General features: G+C 41.7%; 1 protein-coding gene across 2 annotated transcripts in view; it reads left to right on the top strand.

The window, feature by feature from the left end:
* FRMD7 (FERM domain containing 7) overlaps positions 1-21,900 on the top strand; it is a gene marked incomplete at both ends in the record, with an annotated part of 57,667 nt that continues 35,767 nt past the window's right edge. For both annotated transcript variants that reach the window (XM_079727274.1, XM_079727273.1), the window contains one exon: positions 1-57. In XM_079727274.1, coding sequence (XP_079583400.1) covers positions 1-57 — 57 coding nt within the window. The remainder of the gene's footprint in view (positions 58-21,900) is intronic.

The raw sequence follows: 21,900 nt of genomic DNA, 5'->3' as shown, positions 1-21,900 counted from the left end.
ATGCTACATTTAAAAGTGCAGTTTTTGGATGATTCCCAGAAGATTTTTGTGGTTGATGTAAGTGGAAATCACGTTGCTATTATTCTTTTATTATTCATTCAATAATGGTCATTTGTGGACAGCCCATTAGCTGGAGATATTATGTCTTCTTTAGGACCGAACAAAGGAGGACTGTAGGTTTTAGCTTTGGAAAAAGAAATCTGTATTTAATGTCACAATGTAGCTCATGCTTTCCCACTAACCTTTCTTCTAGAACAGGTTCTCTTTTCTCAAGGGATAACAACAGCAAATCTTAAAGATACGCTAAATATATGTAAGAAGACAAAGCAGGAATAACTTAGTTGTCCTACCCAAAAAGGTATTATTGCTCATTGAAATAATTTGTCTGTGAGTCTCATCCCATGAATATTTGTGGAGAGAAAACTGTGGTTCTGAGGGAAAGGAGAAGGGGAAAGCTACCCTCCTTTTCTGAAGAAAACCTATGGGGTTTCGGAGGGTGGAGGGTAGAATTATGCAGTTGTAATGAGAACTTCAGGAAGTAATGACAAGTATAAGAGAGAAAAATAGGATAAGAGACTATTTAGTTTGATTTAGTACTTATGGTTCAGGGTTCTTCATATAATTCCTAGCTACAAGATGATTGATACAATTATACCTCATCTCTTCAAGAAAGAACAAATGTATTAAGCACATAATTTGGGGCTCATCTTTTAGTATCTTAAGAGATGTACATTTTGATGTCAGGACTTATGTAGGAGCATTTGGAAATGTTCTACAATTTTATTGGAATCAAAGAATAGCATTTGCTATTTGCTCTGATATTTACATTAGCTACTAACAAGGAACAAATAGTTCATTTCCTTTGAAATTCATACAAAATGCTGGTTGTTTTCTTTTATACATAAACTGACAACTGCTGTTGGGTGTGTAGGTAACCCATTTTTCAAATAAGTATTTCATTTTTATTTGAATCATGTGCTTTGTGGGTGATGACTGCATGGTTTCAGCTGCTGTTTTGCTGTCTCTTCCTTTCACTTTTATTTGCAAAAGGCATTTCTAGCTCCACGGACCTGATGATTTGTTTTTGTAGCAAATAGCTTCCATTAGAGGTATGAGGCATTTCCTATTCTTTCTTGGAACTGTATTTAAGGGGTGGAAAATGTCTTTTGAGTAGTTTATCCATTTGCAGGCTGGTGGTGTATGCTCGCAGTGCTCCAGTACCTGAATTAGTGAGCTGGGGATTCAAAAGACACTGCTTTAGGCTACATTTTTAATAGATATTTCAAGCTACTCAAAGAGCAATCTTTGACAGAAAGTGACAGAAGAGCTTTCTGAATGTACAGCTCAAATGCAGATCCAATTAAATGGGGGGGGTTGGTGGGAGGCACAGTACCCTAGCTTCACAAAATTCACCTTCCGAGGAGCTGATTCTAGCAACTTGAAGCCAGCATGATTTGGCTTTAAGTCAGACTGTCTCCTTCCAGCTGCAACACACCATGTTCCTTGGGAAGATAATGGGAGAGATTTGATACCCAGCAATTTGGGTGTCACAGCATCTGATCCCGTTTGCTCTGTGGAGGGCTGCTCTGTAAGTAGCAATCATGGCGTTACCGAGAGTGGCATTAGCACTAACTGTGGTCCCATGGGCAGCTTAGTCTTGAGGGAAATGGAACCTTAAGTTAGCATACATCCATCTAACTGTATCTTCTCTCCTTAACAGTAGTAGACTGATAATCGTGATGATGATAATGATAATGAAAATGATGATGATGATGATGATGATGATGATGATGGTAGTAGTAGTAGAGGGTCGCCAATGGATAACACTAAAATTTAAAAAGCAATTTCACATCCATTAGTTCATTTGATCCTCCATTCCACCTTGTGAGTGAAAGTAGGGAAAAGATGAATGCAGAGCTGGGACTTCCAATCCAGGACTCTTCCCACGACCCCATGTACAATTGTATCCGAAGACTCATCTGTCAGTAGCTGCCTAGTCCTGTAATATTGCCACTGCACATTAGTTTCTGTGGCCCTCAAAGGGCATAGAATTTGGCATACAGAAAGGCTTCAATGACTGTTATGAACCAATTAGTAGAAGTCTCAAGAGGCATGGATCAGTCCCAGGGACAATTGTTCTTCAAGATAAGATTTAAGAAAATAATTGGTTGCATGGGGGGAAATAATGGCATCTTGGGCATTAGTGTTGTTTTTACAGAAAGTACAGTAGTAGAAATATGAAAATGACGCTGATCAGTTAGAATAACATCACCTGGATTAGGCTAATTGACATCCAGAACTCTTTATTCCACCCCCAGTAGCATTATCTTAGTGAGTTTGCTGGTGTCCAAGATCTGGCTCAGGACTACAGACTCAGAAGCCTGATTTGTCAGCACTCCACAAATCTGAAGTCAGAAACTGATATTTTAAAGTCAGGAGGCCAGTGTTACCATTTACAGTGGGACTGGGAACACTAGGGTTCTCTCATCAGTTACATAATATGTCAAAGGGCAGAAGAGTCAGATTTAAAGGAGTTAGATTTATGATCCTAGTACTGGATAGCCTGATAATGCATCCGTCTCCACAAAGGCCCTGTCACTGACACCTTTTAGTCACTTATTCATTCATTTAGTCATTTCATTAACAAATTATTATTGAGATCCTAGTATGTTCCAGGCCCTGTTCTGGGCACAGTCGACTCTACCATATGCGTAAGTAAAGTTCTTGAGCAAGGGAACACTCTCACCTGGGCAGTGCTGGCTGGGAGCTGCCAACTTGGGCTTCAGTGATTCCTTTTCCTCTCATTGCATGGTTGACAAACTCCCTTTGTGATGGACATGTCTTTAATTTGTTAATGCCTTCTGAGAAGAGCGTCTGACCCCTGAAATGTCCTGGTTTTTTTTTTTTTTTTTTTTTTTTTGCGGTATGCAGGCCTCTCACTGTTGTGGCCTTTCCCGTTGCGGAGCACAGGCTCCGGACGCGCAGGCTCAGCGGCCATGGCTCACAGGCCCAGCCGCTCCGCGGCATGTGGGATCTTCCCGGACCGGGGCACGAACCCGTGTCCCCTGCATCGGCAGGCAGACTCTCAACCACTGCGCCACCAGGGAAGCCCGTCCTGGTTTTTTGAAGCTTCTTTGCATATCTGTAATCTGAGATACGGAGTGCTGATATTTATATATGAACTCTCTGAGAATATTAGTCAAACTTTCCCTTTCTGAATTTCCAAGAGTCTTTGGGGATGCAGGATAGATATGGGACTCCAGAATTCCTGGAATGTGCCCACTAAAGTTTAATCCAATGAAGAAAATGTATTTGGTAATAACCTCATCTTACTTTTCAAGTCAATTTATTTGATGAAATTGATCACTGTTAAATATCAACAGCATCTCTAGTGTTGCACTTAGTAGGACTCTCCAGAATGATGATGGGAGTGGGTAAGCAGGAGGAGAAATGGAATATGGTAATGATTTTAAAGATAATTGAAAATTCCCTGGCGGTCCAGTGGTTAGGACCCCATGCTTCCACTGCAGGGGACATGGATTTGATCCCTAGTTGGGGAACTAAGATCCCACAAGCTGCGTGGCATGGCCAAAAAAAAAAAAAAATTGAAGATTTTAGTGTTTTAGTTTTGCCTCTTCAACATGGGGACCGGGACTTTTCTGGATAGAAAAAGGGAAGATAAGAACAAAGCTAAGGCTTTTGAGCACTCAGAAAGAATAGAGAATGTCAGGTTTCTAGCTTTACAAGGAACCTTCCAATAGCCACAGATACCAGTAGTAATAATGAGCATCCTTGGAGGGTGACCTCCTTTTAAGCCTGAACTGTTTGCTTCTCTGAGGTTTAGATGGAGAGTTTTCAAAACAATAATCCCATCACCATACTTGACACAGTTCTGTCTGATATGCCTCCTGCCTGCTGCAGTTCTATCTTTGTAGAAGTATAGTGAAGGGGAAGAGCAGCTGTTGTTTGTGAATTCCCAAAAGCACATTTTTTTTTTTGTTTTTTTGCGTACGCGGGCCTCTCACTGTTGTGGCCTCTCCCATTGCGGAGCACAGGCTCTGGACGCCCAGGCTCAGCGGCCGTGGCTCACGGGCCCAGCTGCTCCGCGGCATGTGGGATCTTCCCAGACCAGGGCACGAACCCGTGTACCCTGCATCGGCAGGCAGACTCTCTACCACTGCGCACCAGGGAAGCCCCCAAAAGCACATTTTACTTTGATGATTTTTGGAAGCTAAGGTCAAAATAAGGGGTTTGAAACATCTCAAGACTTACATTTACCTGATTGCTAAGTGACTGTATTGACCAGCACAGTGGGTACCTAGTGGCTTACCCAGTGAGAGAATATAGTGAGTCAGCTTACCCCATTCCCTTGGGAGCCCATCATAAAGGCCACCAGGCCTCATTTTCTGAAAGAGGCAGAGGGGAAGCATTGCCAGGACTGAGCACTATTCAAGCTGAATAAGAAAGCCAAGAACTGCTTAGTGATTTTTTTATTGGTAGTGGTATTTACCCTTGGGATATTTGTCCAGGAGCTGGTTTTTCAATTTATAATGATGAGGAATCTTTTGTAGTTTTGTCAATAGCGAAATAGATACCCCTCCCCTTCATAAAGAAAACTCTTCTAACACCAGTGAAATGGAATTGCTCTGATGTAGCAAAATGTACCTGGATTTGGGGCTACAAAAACTGCACCATTTTAGGTGTGTGATCTTGGGTCAGTCACTTAACCTGTTATCTCCCTGAGTTGTGAGGAGTGATATAAAGGATATAATGTATATTTGGAGTCTGATAAAGCAGGACAAAAATTTGACTCTGCTACTTCCAAGCTGTGTGGCCTTGGGCAAGTCACTTAACCTATCTTGGATTTAGTTCTATCAATGCTAAAAACTTGGACTTGGGGTGTCAGGAAAAACTTTCCAAATAATATAACATTTAAGTTGCTGAGTAGGAGCTAAGGAGGTGAAAAGTGGAAGCTAGGGGGAGGAGGGTTGTATGGTGGTTACACAAGGGAAAGGTTGAAGGCCAATGTGCAAAAGAGAACATGGCCCTTTCATGGAAAAAAAAGGTCAGTGTGAGTGAAGAATGGAGTGTTGAAAGGAAGATGGAGAGTAGCTTGAATTCAAGCTGAAGCAGATGTGGTCAGCAGTTATATCATTTGGGTCAAGTGGTATATATATGAAGTTTGGGCTTTATCCTGAAGGTGATAGAGAATTACTAAAGAGTTTAAGAAGCTCAAAATGGGGATATTAGCATCTGTTAACTCATTAATTTATGCATTCATTTACTCATCCAATATTTAATGAAATATACATTCTAAGTGCTGGAGATGCCAGGTAGAATAGGAATAATAGTTTCAAGTTGAGTGGCTCCAATTTTAGATAGCCAGCCTCTATCCTGACACATATGCCCAAACATCAATATTCCAGCCCAATAGAGAATGGTGGAGACAGACAGAAAGGATGGATACAAAAGATGTTAATGAGGTAGAATTTCTAGAAGCATTTGATGTCAGCCTGGATACAGGAGGTGAGTTGAGGAGTCTAGATGACATCCAAATTTCTGGCTTAAGTAATGGTGTGGATGGTGGCCTCCATTCACCAAGACAGAGAAACAGAATAAAAGGAGCAAGTTTAGGGTGGGCGAGGAGTTTTGTTTTGGATTTATTGATGGGAATATGGGAAGAGAAATATATCTGGATTTGGGCAGACCTGAGTTCTAGTCTCTGCTCTAAAAAACTTTTTAAAGTTTATTTTATTGAAATATAGCTGATTTACAATGTTGTGTTAATTTCTGCCATACAGCAAAATGATTCAGTTATACATATATACATTCTTTTTCATATTCTTTTCTATTATGGTTTATCACAGGATATTGAATATAGTTCCCTGTACTATACTGTAGGACCTTGTTGTTTATCCATCCTATATATAATAGTTTGCATCCACTAATCACAAACTCCCAATCCACCCCTCCCCAACCTCACCTCCCGCTTGGCAACCACAAGTCTGTTTTCTATGTCTGTGAGTCTGTTTCTGTTTTGTACATATGGTCATTTGTGTCATATTTTAGATTCCACATGTAGGTAATTTCGTATGGTATTTGTCTTTGACTTACTTCGCTTAGTATGATAATCTCTAGGTCCATCCATGTTGCTGCAAATGGCATTATTTCATTCTTTATATGGCTGGGTAATATTCCATTGTCTATATATACCACATCTTCTTTATCCATTCATCTGTTAATGGCCGTTTAGGTTCTTTCCATATCTTGCCAGGTCTAACAATCTTAAGGTGTGGAACATTATGTGAGTCACTTCACCTCTCTGAGCCTGTGCGCTTATCACTAAAATTGCAATAATCATAGCACCTACCTCATGAAATCATTGTAAAGATGAATGAAATACCAGAAGTAAGGTTCCTGATGCAAAGAATGTGCTCAAAGCATGTTAATTCCCCTCTCCCTTGCTTAGACACCTCTTTATTTCTATACTTTGCAAACCAACAGAGAACAGTCTTTCACCCTCAACTTGAAGTTTCTTTTGATAACACTTGATGTTGCAGCCCACCTCCAAGCAAAACAGAGCTGTGTTTCCCCTCATTTGCTCTTCCTCTGGGGCTTCCTGGGGTTAATTCATCCTGCTTTTCTGAGCGGCTTGCCCTTTGCTTAGTCAGCAGCCCCAGGGGATTTGCTCTTCCCCCCTGGAGTCATTAATCCTGAGAGGGTCCATAATAACTGTCTAGAGTTACCTAAAATAATGGTGGGCTTCCTTTAAGGAAGCAGATGGAAACAGCCAAACTCTTTATCTTTAACGACATTTAATTTAAATTTTTTTTAACTTGATACTTAAAAAAAATTGAGGTATACTTTTCTTTTAAGTTGAGGCATAGTTGATTTACAATATTATATTAGTTTCAGCTGTACAACATAGTGATTCACAATTTTTATAGATTATACTCCATTTGTAGTTATTTTAAAATATTGGCTATATTCCCTGTGCTGTACAATATATCCTTGTAGCTTATTTATTTTATACATAGTAGGTTATACCTCTTAATCCCCTACCCCAGTCTTGCCCCTCACCTTTTCCCTCTCCCCACGGAAAACCACTAGTTTGTTCTCTATATCTGTGAGTCTGTACCCCTTTTGTTATATTCACTAGTTTGTTTTCTTTTTTAGATTCCACATATAAGTGATATCATATAGTATTTGTCTTTCTCCATCTGACTTATTTCACTAAGCATAATACCCTCCAGGTCCATCCATATATATATATCACATCTTCTTTATCCATTCATCTGTTAATGGACACTTAGGTTGCTTCCATGTCTTGGCTATTGTAAATAATGTTCCTTAATGAACATTGGGGTGCATGTATCTTTTCAAAGTAGTATTTTTGTTTTCTTTGGATGTATACCCAGGAGTGGAATTGCTGGATCATGTGGTAGTTTTATTTTTAGTTTTTTGAGAAAACTCCATAGTGCTTTTCATAGCGGCTGCACCAATTTACATTCCCACCAACAGTGTTCAAGGGTTCCCTTTTCTCTACATCCTCGTCCATGTTTATTTGTGTTCTTTTTGGTGACAGCCATTCTGACAGGTGTGAGGTGATATATCATTGTTTTTTAAAATATTTTTTACTGAAGTATAGTTGACTTACAATGTTGTGTTAGTTTCAGGTGTACAGCAAAGTGATTCAGTTACACACACATGCACACACATACACACACACACACATATTCTTTTTCAGATTCTTTTCCATTATAGGTTATTATAAGATATTGACTATAGTTTCCTGTGCTATAAGTAGATCCTTGTTGTTTACCTATTTTATATATAGTAGTGTGTATATGTTAATCCTAAACTCCTAATTTATGTCTCTCCCCTGCCTCACCCCTGCTATCCCCTTTGGTAACCATAAGTTTGTTTTCTGTGTCTGTAAGTCTGTTTCTGTTTTATAAATAAGTTCATTTGCATCATTTCTTTACATTCCACATATAAGTGATGTCATATGATATTTGTCTTTCTCTGTCAGTATATCTCATTGTTGTTTTGATTAGCATTTCCCTGATGATTAGCAATGTTGAGCATCTTTTCACATGCCTGTTGGCCATCTTTATGACTTCTTTGGAAAAATGTCTATTCAGGTCCTCTGCTCATTTTTTAATTGGGTTGTTTGTTGGATTGATAGTGAGTTGTATGAGCTGCTCATATATTTTGGATATTAACCCCTTACTGGTCAAATCATTTGCAAATATTTTCTCCCATTCAGTAGGCTGACTTTTCATTTTGTCCATGGTTTCCTTTGCTGTGCAAAAGCTTTTAAGTTTAATTAGGTCCCACTTGTTTATTTTTTATTTTGTTTCCTTTGCCTTAGGAGATAGATCCAAAAAAATATTGCTACTATTTATGTCAAAGACTGTTCTGCCTATGTTTTCTTCTAGGGGTTTTATGGTTTCCAATCTTACATTCAGATCTTTAATCCATTTTGAGTTTATTTTGTATATGGTCTTAGAGAATATTCTAACTTCATTCTTTTACATGTAGCTGTTCAGTTTTCCCAGCACCACTTATTGAAGAGACTGTTTTTTCTCCATTGTATATTCTTGCCTCCTTTGCCATAGATTAATTGACCAAAAGTTTGTGGGTTTATTTCTGGGCTCTCTATTCTGTCCCATTGATCTATATGTCTGTTTTTGTGCCAGTTGCATACTGTCTTGATTACTGTAGCTTTGTAGTGTGGTCTGAAGTCAGGGAGCATGATACTTCCAGCTCTGTTCTTCTTTCTCAAGATTGTTTTGGCTATTTGGGGTTTTTTTGTTTCCATACAAATTTAAAAATTATTTGTTCTAGTTCTGTGAAAAATGCTATTAGTATTTTGATAGGTATTGCATTGTATCTGTAGGTTGCCTTGGGTAGTATGGTCATTTTAACAATATTAATCCTTCCAATCCAAGAACATGGTATATATTTCCATCTGTTTGTGTGGTCTCCAATTTCTTTCATCAGTGTCTTATAGTTTTCTAAGAATAGGTCTTTTACCTCCTTAGGTAAGTTTGTTGTTTTGGTGCAATCATAAATGGAATTGTTTCCTTAATTTCTCTTTCTAATACTTCATTGTTAATGTATAGAAATGCAACTTTACCAAATTCATTGATGAGCTCTAGTAGTTTTTTGGTGGCATCTTTAGGATTTTCTATGTATAGTATCATGTCATCTGCATACACTATATCTTGGTGTGGGCCTCTTTGGATTGACTATGTTTGGGACTCTCTGTGCTTTCTGGTCTTGGACACCTGTTTCCTTTCCAAGGTTAGGGAAGTTTTCAGCTAATATTTCTTCAAATATGTTCTATGCCTCTTTCTCTCTCTCTTATCCTTCTGGGATCCCTATAATGCAAATGTTAGTACACTTGATGTTGTTTTAGAGGTCTCTTAAACTGTCCTCATTTCTCTTCATTCTTTTTTCTTTTCAGCTTCAGTGACTTCCACTACTCTGTCTTCCAGCTCACTGATCCATTCCTCTGTGTCATCTAGTCTACTATTGATTCGTTCCAGTGTATTTTTTATTTCAGTTATCATATTATTCATCTCTATTTGGTTGTTCTTAACATTTTCTAACTCTTTATTAAAAACTCCTAACTTCTTGATGTTCATCCATTTTTCTCCTGAGTTCTTTGATCATCTTTACAATCATTACCTTGAACTCTTTCTTGGGTAGATTTCCTATTGCCACTTCACTTAGTTCTTCTTCTGGGGTTTTGTCTTGTTCCTTCGTTTGGGATATGTTCCTCTGTTGCCTCATTTTGCCTAACTTGCTCTTTATTTCTATGTATCTGATAGGTTGGTTATGTTTCCTGATCTTGGAGAAGTGACCTTTTGTAGGAGATGTCCTATGTGTCCGAGCAGTGCACTCCCCTCTAGTCACCAGCTATATGCTCTAGGGGTGCCCCCATGTGGCTGTGTGGGTCCTTCTGTTGTAGCAGGTTGACCACAATGTGTGGTCTGGTCGGTGTGGCTGGCCCTAAGTCTGGTTGGTTGCCAGGTTTTTCCTTGTGTGGAGACTACTGGCTGCTGGCTGGTGGGGCTGGGTCACAAGGTGGCTGTCTGTGGAACACCTGGGGCACCAAGGCTTGTGCTGGCTCACTGGAGTCAGGGTCCAGGAGATCCCAGGGCTGGTGCTTGACAACCACAGGGTGAAGCCAAGTCCTGGGGCTAGTGCTGGCCCATTGGTAGACAGAGCTGAGTCCAGGGGTCTGGCTGCAGGACCCAGGGGTCTCAGAGCTGGTGTTGGCCTGCTGGTAGGTGGGGTCTGGGCTCATCTGGTCCTTGGGCTAGTGCTGGTCTGTTGGTAGGTGGGCTGTGTTGGCAGTCTGTGGTTGTCCTGGGGCTGGAGTCAGCCTGCTGCTGGTGGGTGAGGCTGGTCCCAAGGCTAGAACAGGCTTGCTGTTGGGCAGAGCCAAAGATCCTGGGGCTGGTGCCTGCCCAGTGGTGGGTAGATCTGGGTCCTGGGGTCTCTGGCTGCAGGGCCCAGAGGGTCCCAGGTCTAGTGCCTGTGCAATGGTGTGTGAGGCTGAGTCCTGGGCCCTCTGGTGGATAGGGCCATGTTCAGGGGTGGCTGTGGTCTCAGCTTGCTTACTGGTGGGTGGAGCTGTGTGTCCCCCCAGCTAGATGTTTGGCCTGAGGCATCCCAGTAGTACTGGTGTTTACAGGTTGGTGGAGGTGGGAGGGGCTGGGTCCTGAGGCTAACGAGCCAGAGGTAGGATTCCAAAATGGCATTTGCCTGCACCAGTCTCCACGTGGTAGAAGGACCTCCCAGAAATGGGTGCCGCCATTGTCTATGTCCCCAGGGTGAGCTCCAGTTGCCTCCTTCCTCTCTGGAGACTCTCCAAGATCAGCAAGTGGGTCTGACCCAGGCTTCTTTCACATTACTGCTTCTGCCCTGGGTCCCAGAGCATGTGAGATTTTGTCCGTGCCCTTTAAGAGTGGAGTCTCTATTTCCCACAGCCCCTGGGTCCCCTGAAAGTAAGCCCTGCTGGCCTTCAAAGCCAAATGTTCTGGGGGCTTGTCTTCCTGGCACAGGAACCCCAGGCTGGGCAGCCCAATGTGGGTCTTAGACCCTTGGATCCTTGGGGAGAACCTCTGCAATTGTAATTATTCCCTTGTTTGTGGGTCACCCACCTAGGGGTATTTGTCTTGACTATGCTGTGACTCCACCCCTCCTACCTGTTTCATTATGGTTCCTTCTTTATATCTTTAGTTATAGAATATCTTTTCTGATAGGTTCCAGTCTTTTTCATCAATAGTTATTCTATAAATAGTTGTAATTTTGGTGTGCCCATGAGAGGAGGTGAGCTCAGGGTCTTTCTACTCGGCCATCTTGGCCTCTAGGCCAGTGTGTTTAACTACATTTTAATCACTCTGTGGTAACTACTCATAGCAACACTAACACAGTTAATAATAATGATAACAGCAATACTACTGACTACTAATCATAGATAGTATTTGTCAACAGCTTGTGTTCTAGGTGAATTTTGCATGCACTACTTCATGTAATGTTCACACAAATCAAATGAGTGTCACTATCTAGGGTAGTTCCATTACCTGTCTGTGCCTTGGGCTTTCTCATCTATAAAATGGAAATAATATTAGTACCCATTCTATAAGATTGTGACAAAGGTTAAATGAATTAATATATGTAAAACACTTAGAACAGTGCTAGCAAGTGCTATAAAGGTATTTGCTACATTGATGCCTTGTGGAATTTGGCTCCAAATTTAGGTGGTGGATACACATCCTGATACTTATGTCCAAGCAGCAATATTCCAAGCTGATGGGGCCTAGAACGTTATTTTTATCTTTATTTTACTGGCATGTAAACCAAGGTGCAGAGAGGTTGACTTATCCAAGGTCACATTGCTATTTAAGTTAATGAGTGAGCTGGGGTTCAAGCCCCAGTCTGTCTAGTTTCAAAACGCTGGCTGAACAGAAACAAACTCACAGACATAGAAAACAAACTTATGGTTACCAAAGGAGAAAGGAGGGGGGAGGGATAAATTAGGAGCTTGGGATTAACATATACACACTACTATATATGAAATAGATAAACAATGAGGACCTACTGTAAAGCACAGAGAACTATATTCAATATCTTGTAATAACCTATAATGGAAAAGAATCTGAAAAAGAATATACATATATAGGTATATGTATAACTGAATCACTTTGCTGTACACCTGAAACTAACACAATATAGTAAATCAACTATACTTCAATTTTTAACAAGTTTAAAAAAAGAATTGTTTGAAACTATGCATTTAAAAGCAGTATGTTTGTATTGTGAAATATAACTTAAATATAAAGCATACATTTATGGAATAAATTCACACTTCAGAAAAAAATAAAAAACCCTGGCTAGTCATTGGTTTGGTGGTGTGCTTGTGACTCGAGTGGGATTGCTGTAATGTGTTGTAAAGCGTCCTCATTTTCCAGGACATGATAACGTATCCTCTAGTTCCAAGCAGCCTGCCACACGCTAGTTGCTCAATCACTGTTTGATGACAGACTGACCAACAGGCTGACCATATCAGCTCATCCCCACCCCTTTGCCTGTACAAAGTACAATACTCCAAGCAAAGGAGCTTCTAAACCACATCAGAGAAAATCATCCTGGAGTCATAATGTCCCAGGCTAGCCAATGTTGACCATTTCTTTGCCAGGGATTTATTTTTCATTGCAGGGGGCCCCAGCTGCCTGATGAATGCCTTTGTTTAAACTCCTGAATTTGCTTTACCCCTCATAGCCTAAGGTTTGTTGATTCAGAGAATAAATTGAACTGAAAAAGAAAGAAAGTGCTTGTGCTTTGTCTGGCGAGGGGCCAGGTGGAACTGTGGGCCAAATGTGGTTTAGGTGCTGCCTGTCATAACCCTCTAGGGCTCCCATATCGTATCTGCGGTCACCTGGCTGTCAGGCTGCTCTCCTGATGCTTGAGCTCAGAGGAGAGGCCTGGACTCAAGCCTTCCCACTCCACCACTCTCCTGCCCCTTCTCTTCCCAAGCCCACAGCTGACAGGAAGAGGGAGCCTGAAGCCAAGAACATTCGAGGTGCTGGAGGTGGGGATTGGGGAACTGTCTTTGGAGCTGGGTGGGTGGCGGTTGGGCGTTTGTTCAAGTCTGCACTCGTGGGAACCTCTGTGAAGGGTTTCAGTTAGTTGGGGCCTTGCCACCCCTTCACATTTCAGAACAGTGCAGGGTCCCGCCTGCTGCCTGGGTGCTGGGGAGGACCAGCTGAGGCTCCCTACCCTGTAGCAAGAGCTCTCTGCAGAGCTTCTCTCAGAGTGAAACTTGCCCGAGGGCAAGATTCCTCTGGATTCTACAGGAGTTTCTCTCTTTCTATTAAATGTCATTTACTCTGTATTTGCATCCTTATTTGACCAGTCACAAATACAAATATATTACACTAATAAGAGCTTAGCCTTAGCTTACGGTTTAAGACAGTGAAGTTGTCACTTGCAACTTAGAGACAGAAATTCTTCAAACTGGCTGAGCTGAGTCCAGTATCTTGGGGTCAAAAGGGCTTGGCTTGAGGGGCAGAACCACCCAGGAGGTGGCAGGACTGACCCAGCAATTTCCTAAAAGGACCTGGAGCATGTTATCCCAGCAGCAGGGAGCGATGCTGGCCTTTGTGATACTGGGTGCCACTAAGCAGTTGTGTGCCAGACTGTCAGAACTGGAAAAACATTTGGTTAGACCAGTTCTACTGCTGAGAGATCCACCCTGAACAGATCATTGACACCACAGGAGGTAGGAAGGAATTGGCCAATGAAATGCCAGGGCAAGGCACCACAGGGAAGATCTGCTGAAGGCCGCAGAGCTCAGGAAGCATGCAAAGTGAGAGGCGTTCAGGGGGGCACTTCTCTTCTCTGGGGGCTGTGGAACTCTCTGATGTATAGCTTGCCTGTTCTAAACACAGCTGCTATGCAAAAGCTACAATTATTACCCCCCACAGAATCTTACTCCAGCCTCCTTTTCTTTATTCCCTGTCTTTCTCCTTACCCACTTCCTCCTTCTCTTCTGGGTCCAAGGTGTAGAGCTAGGGTGGGTGGAGGGGTCTGTCTGGGCTAGCTGACCCCAGGCCCTGAAAGCACTTAGGCATGGCGCCTCACCACTAATCGCTGGGCTTAGCTGTCTTAAACAAGAGGTCTTTTGTCCTCTGAGATTCTTTCTATGATGATGAAATTCACCTTTCAACAGACTTAAACAAAGACAAAGGTTCTCCAGAATTTCATACTCAGAATATTTCAATTGATTTCACGAGATCTGTCACAAAGTTACTGTCAATTGCCTTTAACGCTATGAGATACCATTTCCTGGCCTATGTTCCAGAAATTTCCACTTACATTATTTCATACAATCATTAGTTAATAAGTGTGTTAAATAGGTATTACTATCCTGCTTCATTCATTCATCACTCATTTAACGACTTCTTATGGGCCCTCATCGCTTCCATACACTGTGTTGGCTAATGAGGATGCAGAGAAAAATAAGAAATAGTACCTGGCCTCAAAGACTGCATAGTTTGGTGGAAGAATCAGAACGTAAAAAACCAGGTACACTACAGCACGATCTATACAAACTCAGCGGCAAAGAGTTTTTTAATGGCACAACAGGAGAGGGGCACCTAACCCAGATTGAAGTGTGTTTGTTGCGGGGTTGGTCAGACAGGTTTCCCTGGTGACACAATGGTTAAGAACCTGCCTGCCAATGCAGGGGACACACGTTCGAGCCCTGGTCTGGGAAGATCCCACATGCTGCGAAGCAACTAAGCCCGTGCACCACAACTACTGAGCCTGCGCTCTAGAGCCCATGAGCCACAACTACTGAGCCCACGTGCCACAACTACTGAAGCCCATGATCCTAGAGCCTGTGCTCCTGCATAGAGGGAGAAGATATCTAACCTGAGCCCGAATGACCAGTACTAATTATATAGATGTGTTGGGGGAATAGAAGGGAGCAGAGTTGAAGGTTGGTCCAGGCAAAGGTAGAATCATCGGGAAAGGCCAGTGGAGACACTCAATCTGATTGGATCTTAAACTGAGGGCAGAGAGTACTACGAGCAAGGTGAGCGACAGCCATGAGATGGGAAAGATAAGCATGGGCCAAGTCATAAAAGGAATTTTTCATATGAAGAAATTAAGGTTCAGCAAGTTTAACTATGAGCCCATGGTCATACAACTGCAAGTACTTGAGCCAGGATTTAGAAGTAGATGTATTGACTGCAGAGTCCCAACTCTTTCCCCTATAGACTGCTGCCTTGTACCCAGGAATTCTCATACCGAGTATGAGACTTCTCATACCCAGTAGGAAACTCCTTTCACTGCTTTACCAAGCAAGGCCCATCACTGTCATGAATCTTTTCCACAATATTTGTTTGCCTTTCAGTATTTAATTCCAATTTTACACAAAAATTAAACATCTTAGAATTTAATTTAAAATCTTAAACAAAAATGAGACAAACAACTAGCAATACAACTTAAATAAGCTGAGGGATTCAATTTCTGGAAAAATTTATCCTAAGAATATGATTAAGGTTGTGTGCAAAGATGGATGTACATCTTTGTGTGCTGAGATGTCTGTCTTAGTGTTGTTTGCAATATCTCAAAGGAGAAAAAAATTCACGTGTTCCATAAGATAGTTTCCTATACAGTAACAAATGATAATTTTCATAATATAATACAAAGTTTTTTAAAAATTGGTCACCCAAAAGTGTGTTTGTGCATTGAGAATTAGCTCAATATTTCTGTACCTGAATAAAGCTTTACACTAAGGTCTTAATACTGTCCATTTCTTGATGGATGGGATTACAAACACTTTATTTCTTCTTCTTGCTTTTTGTTTCTTTTTTGCCCTGATTTTCAATGAGCATATTTCTGAATGAGGGAAAAGGTTCAAAAACAAAACAGTGAAAGAAACTTCACTTAAAAGTGGCTGCTGGAGACCTTCAAGATGGCAGAAGAGTAAGATGTGGACATCACCTTCCTCCCCACAAATACATCAGAAATACATCTACATGTGGAACAACTCCTACAGAACACCTACTGAATGCTGGCAGAAGACCTCAGACTTCCCAAAAGGCAAGAAATTCCCCACGTACCTGGGTAGGGCAAAAGAAAAAAGAAAAAACAGAGACAAAAGTATAGGGACAGGACCTGCACCAGTGGGAGGGAGCTGTGAAGGAGGAAAGGTTTCCACACACTAGGAAGCCCCTTCGCGGGCGGAGACCGAGGGTGGCAGAGGGGGTAAGCTTCGGAGCCGCAGAGGAGAGCACAGCAACAGGGGTGCGGAGGGCAGAGCGGAGAGATTCCCGCACAGAGGATCGGTGCCGACCTGCACTCACCAGCCCAAGAGGCTTGTCTGCTCACCCACCGGGGCAGGCGGGGGCTGGGAGCTGAGGCTCAGGCTTCGGAGGTCGGATCCCAGGGAGAGGACTGGGGTTGGCGGCGTGAACACAGCCTGAAGGGGTCTAGTGCGCCACAGCTAGCCGGGAGGCAGTCCGGGAAAAAGCTGGAGCTGCCAAAGAGGCAAGAGACAATTGTTTCAGGATGCACGAGGAGAGGGGATTCAGAGCACCACCTAAACGAGCCCCAGAGATGGGCGCGAGCCGCGGCTATCAGTGCAGACCCCAGAGACGGGCATGAGACGCTAAGGCTGCTGCTGCAGCCACCAAGAAGCCTGTGTGCAAGCCCAGCTCACTATCCACACCTCCCCTCCCGGGAGCCTGTGCAGCCCGCCATTCCAGGGTCCCATGATTCAGGGACAGCTTCCCTAGGAGAATGCACGGTGCGCCTCAGGCTGGTGCAACGTCACACCGGCCTCTGCCACCGCAGGCTTGCCCCGTATTCTGTACCCCTCCCTCCCCCAGGACTGCCTAAGCCAGAGCCCCCTAATCAGCTGCTCCTTTAACCCCATCCTGTCTGGACAGGAACAGATGCCCTCAGGTGACCTACATGCAGAGGTGGGGCCCATCCAAAGCTGAACCCCAGGAGCTGTGCGAACAAACAAGAGAAAGGGAAATCTCTCCCAGCAGGCTTAGGAGAAGTGGATTAAATCTCCACAATCAACTTGATGCACTCTGCATCTGTGGAATACCTGAATAGACAATGCATCATCCAAAATTGAGGCAGTGGACTTTCAGAGCAACTGTGGAATTGGGGCTTGCTTTCTGCATCTAATTTGTTTCTGGTTTTATGCTTATCTTATTTTAGTATTTAGACTTTATTATCATAGGTAGATTTGTTTACTGATTTCGTTGCTCTCTTTTTTCTTTTTTATATATAGATATATATATTTTTGTCTGTATAGCTTTGCTTTTACCATTTGTCTTAGGGTTCTTTTTTATTATGTTTTATTTTTAACAATTTTTAAATTTTTTAATAACTTTATTTTATTTTATTTGTTCTCTTTCTTTCTTTCTTTCTTTCTCCCTTTTCTTCTAAGCCTTGTGGCTGACAGGGTTTTGGTGCTGCAGCCAGGTGTCAGGCCTGTGCCTCTGAGGTGGGAGAGCTAAGATCAGGACATTGGTCCACCAGAGACCTCCCGGCTCCACATAATAACAAACGGTGAAAGCTCTCCCAGAGATCTCCATCTCAATGCTAAGACCCAGCTCCACTCAACAAGCAGCAAGCTACACTGCTGGACACCCTATGCCAAACAACTAGCAAGACAGGGACACAAACCCACCCATGAGCAGAGAGGCTGCCTAAAATCATAATAAGGTCACAGACACCCCAAAACACACCACTGGATGTGGTCCTGCCCACCAGAAAGACAAGATCCAGCCTCATCCACCAGAACACAGACACTAGTCCCCTCCACCAGGAAGCCTACAGAAGCCACTGAACCAACCTTAGCCACTGGGGGCAGACACCAAAAACAATGGGAACTACAAACGTGCAGCCTGCGAAAAGGAGACCCCAAACACAGTAAGTTAAGAAAAATGAGAAGACAGAGAAACACACAGCAGATGAAGGAGCAAGGTAAAAACCCACCAGACCTCAGAAATGAAGAGGAAATAGGCAGCCTACCTGAAAAATAATTCAGAGTGGTGATAATAAAGATGATTCAAAATCCTGGAAATAGAATGGAGAAAATACAAGAAACGTTTAACAAGGACCTAGAAGAACTAAAGAGCAAACAAACAATGATAATAACACAATAAATGAAATTAAAAGTTCGCCAGAAGGAATTAATAGCAGAATAACTGAGGCAGAAGAATGGATAAGTGACCTGGAAGATAAAACAGTGGAAATAACTACTGCAGAGCAGAATAAAGAAAAAAGAATGAAAAGAACTGAGGACAGTCTTAGAGACCTCTTGGTCAATTTTAAATGCACCAGCATTTGAAATAAAGGGGTCCGAGACGAAGAATAGAAAAAGAAATGGACTGAGAAAATATTTGAAGAGATTGTACTTGAAAACTTCCCTAATATGGGAAAGGAAATAGTCAATAACATCCAGTAAGTGCAGAGAGTCCCATACAGGATAAATCAAAGGAGAAACATACCAAGACACATATTAATCAAACTATCAAAAATTAAATACAAAGAACAAAAAATAAAAGCAGCAAGGGAAAAACAACAAATAACATAAAAGGGAATCCTCATAAGGTTAACAGCTGATGTTTCAGCACAAACTCTGTGAGCCAGAAGGGAGTGGCAAGACATATTTAAAGTGATGAAAGGGAAAAACCTACAACAAAGATTACTCTACCCAGCAAGGATGTCATTCAGATTCGACAGAGAAATTAAAAGCTTTACAGACAAGCACAAGCTAAGAGAATTCAGCACCACCAAACCAGCTTCACAACAAATGCTAAAGGAACTTCTCTAGGCAGGAAACAAAAGAGAAGAAAAAGGCCTACAATAACAAACCCAAAACAATTAAGAAAATGGTAATAGGAACATACATATTGATAATTACCTTAAATGTAAATGGATTAAATGCTCCCACCAAAAGACATAGACTGGCCAAATGGATACAAAAACAAGACCCATATATATGCTGTTTACAAGAGACCCACTTCAGACCTAGGGACACATGCAGACTGAAAGTGAGGGGATGGAAAAAGATATTCCATGCAAATGGAAATCGAAAGAAAGCTGGAGTAGCAATTCTTATATCAGACAAAATAGACTCTAAAATAAAGACTATTACAAGAGACAAAGAAGGACACTACATAATGATCAAGGGATCAATCCAAGAAGAAGATATTGCAATTGTAAATATTTATGCACCCAACATAGGAGCACCTCAATACATAAGGCAAATGCTAACAGCCATAAAAGGGGAAGTCGACAGTAACACACTCATAGTAGGAGACTTTAACACCTCACTTTCACCAACGGACTGATCATACAAAATGAAAATAAATAAGGAAACACAAGCTTTAAACGATACACTAAACAAGATGGACTTAATTGATATTTATAGGACATTCCATCCAAAAACAACAGAATACACTTTCTTCTCAAGTGCTCATGGAACATTCTCCAGGATAGCTCATATCTTGGGTCACAAATCAGGCCTTGGTAAATTTAAGAAAACTGAAATCGTATCAAGTAACTTTTCTGACCACAACACTATGAGACTAAATATCAATTACAGGAAAAAAATTGTAAAAAATACAAACACAGGAGGCTAAACAATACACTACTTAATAACCAAGAGGTCCATGAAGAAATGAAAGAAGAAATAAAAAAATACCTAGAAACAAATGACAATGAAAACACGATGACCAAAATCCTATGGGATGCAGAAAAAGCAGTTCTAAGAGGGAAGTTTATAGCAATACAATCCTACCTCAAGAAACAAGAAACATCTCAAATAAATAAGTTAAGCTTACACCTAATGCAATTAGAGAAAGAAGAACAAAAAACCTCCAAAGTTAGCAGAAGGAAAGAAGTCATAAAGGTCAGATCAGAAATAGATGAAAAAGAAACGAAGGAAATGATAGCAAAGATCAATAAAATTAAAAGCTGGTTCCTCGAGAAGATAAACAAAATGGATAAACCACTAGCCAGACTCATCAAGAAAAAGAGGAGAGGCCACAACAGTGAGAGGCCCACGTACTGCAAAAACAAAACAAAACAAAACAAAACAAAACTAAAAATAGAACTACCATATGACCCAGCAATCCCACTACTGGGCATATACCCTGAGAAAACCATAATTCAAAAAGAGTCATGTACCGCAATGTTCATTGCAGCTCTATTTACAGTAGCCAGACATGGAGGCAACCTAAGTGTCCATCGACAGATGAATAGATAAAGAAGATGTGTCACATACATACAATGGAATATTACTCAGCCATAAAAAGAAACAAAATTGAGTTATGTGCAGTGAAGTGGATGGACCTAGAGTCTGTCATACAGATTGAAGTAGGTCAGGAAGAGAAAAACAAATACCGTATGCTAACACATATATATGGAATCTAAAAAAAAAGAAGAATGGTTCTGAAGAACCTAGGGGCAGGACAGGAATAAAGACACAGACCTACTAGAGAATGGACTTGAGGATATGGGGAGGGGGAAGGGTAAGCTGTGACAGAGTGAGAGAGTGGCATGGACATATATACACTACCAAATGTAAAATAGATAGCTAGTGGGAAGCAGCCGCATAGCACAGGGAGATGAGCTCCGTGCTTTGTGACCACCTAGAGGGGTGGGATAGGGAGGGTGGGAGGGAGACGCAAGAGGGAGGGCATTTGAGGATATATGTATATGTATAGCTGATTCACTTTGTTATAAAGCAGAAACTAACACACCATTGTAAAGCAATTATACTCCAATAAAGTTGTTAAAAATACAAAAGAAACAAAAAAATGGCTGCTGCATAAGCAGTCAAAATAGAGGCTCCACTCAAAATGGCACCTGCCCCCCAAATATCAGCCCCGTTGCCCACTAGCCCACAATTACTACTCAATTCCTTTCCAGCCTAAATAGTAATGATACTAGCTAATATATATCAAAAGAATGTTTATCATTTACTAGGTACTAATTTAAATTTTACATATATTAACTCACTGAAATCCTCAATGAAGTATCCATGTTTGACAGATGAGCAAACTGGGCAGAGAGGTGAAGTAGCTCGCCCAAAGTCACGGAGTAGTAAGTGGTAGAAACAGGATTTGAATGGGCCACTCTGGGTTAAGAGCCGTTGCACTCGACCACTATAATCTCTTTAATGTTTGTTTTTCAAGAACCACTGTGTTGGAGTTATCTCGGCATTTTACATCTTAAGCAGTTAGCTCTTGTGTGTGTTGGGAGTGGTGATGCAGACAACAGGATTGGCTATTTCAGGGAAAAACTGACCTGGTGTAAGGAGGACCTGCAAGAGCTGTTGGGGAGCTTTCAGGGGACAGCTGAACAATGGAAACGGTTCAGAGACGTGGACAGGGTTAGGAAGATAAGGTATAGGGCATCTGAGAATTGCATGAAGCCAAAAAAGCTAGGTCCTTCTTTGGGGCTCAACGTGGAGGGGGTTATGCACCCAAAAGGACACAGTAGGTTCTCTTAATTCAGTGACATCAGTGACAGTCTGTAGTATGGTCTGTAGTATAGTTAACCAGAAACATAGTAGATGCTCAATAACTATCTGCTGAAGCAATGAAAGATTGAATTCTCTCATTTCAATGAAAGAATACCATGCCTTTCTTTCTTGTTCATTAGAATTTTAGATGTGCAGTATTTAATAAAATGTATGAGTTAACATTTTTCTGGGCTTGGCTGTGCTTGTCCCTGAGTACAGCTAGAGAATCCCAGACAACTGTTTTGAGTTACACACCCTAACCATAGATCCACCATATTGAAGTAGCCTTGTGGAGGGAGGACGGCAGTGTTCTGCAAACC

The sequence above is a fragment of the Hyperoodon ampullatus genome, assembly GCF_949752795.1.
Source record: "Hyperoodon ampullatus genome assembly, chromosome: X".
Lineage (NCBI taxonomy): Eukaryota > Metazoa > Chordata > Mammalia > Artiodactyla > Ziphiidae > Hyperoodon > Hyperoodon ampullatus.
Note: the sequence above shows the minus strand (reverse complement) of the source record. Positions and strands in the feature narration are given on the sequence as shown.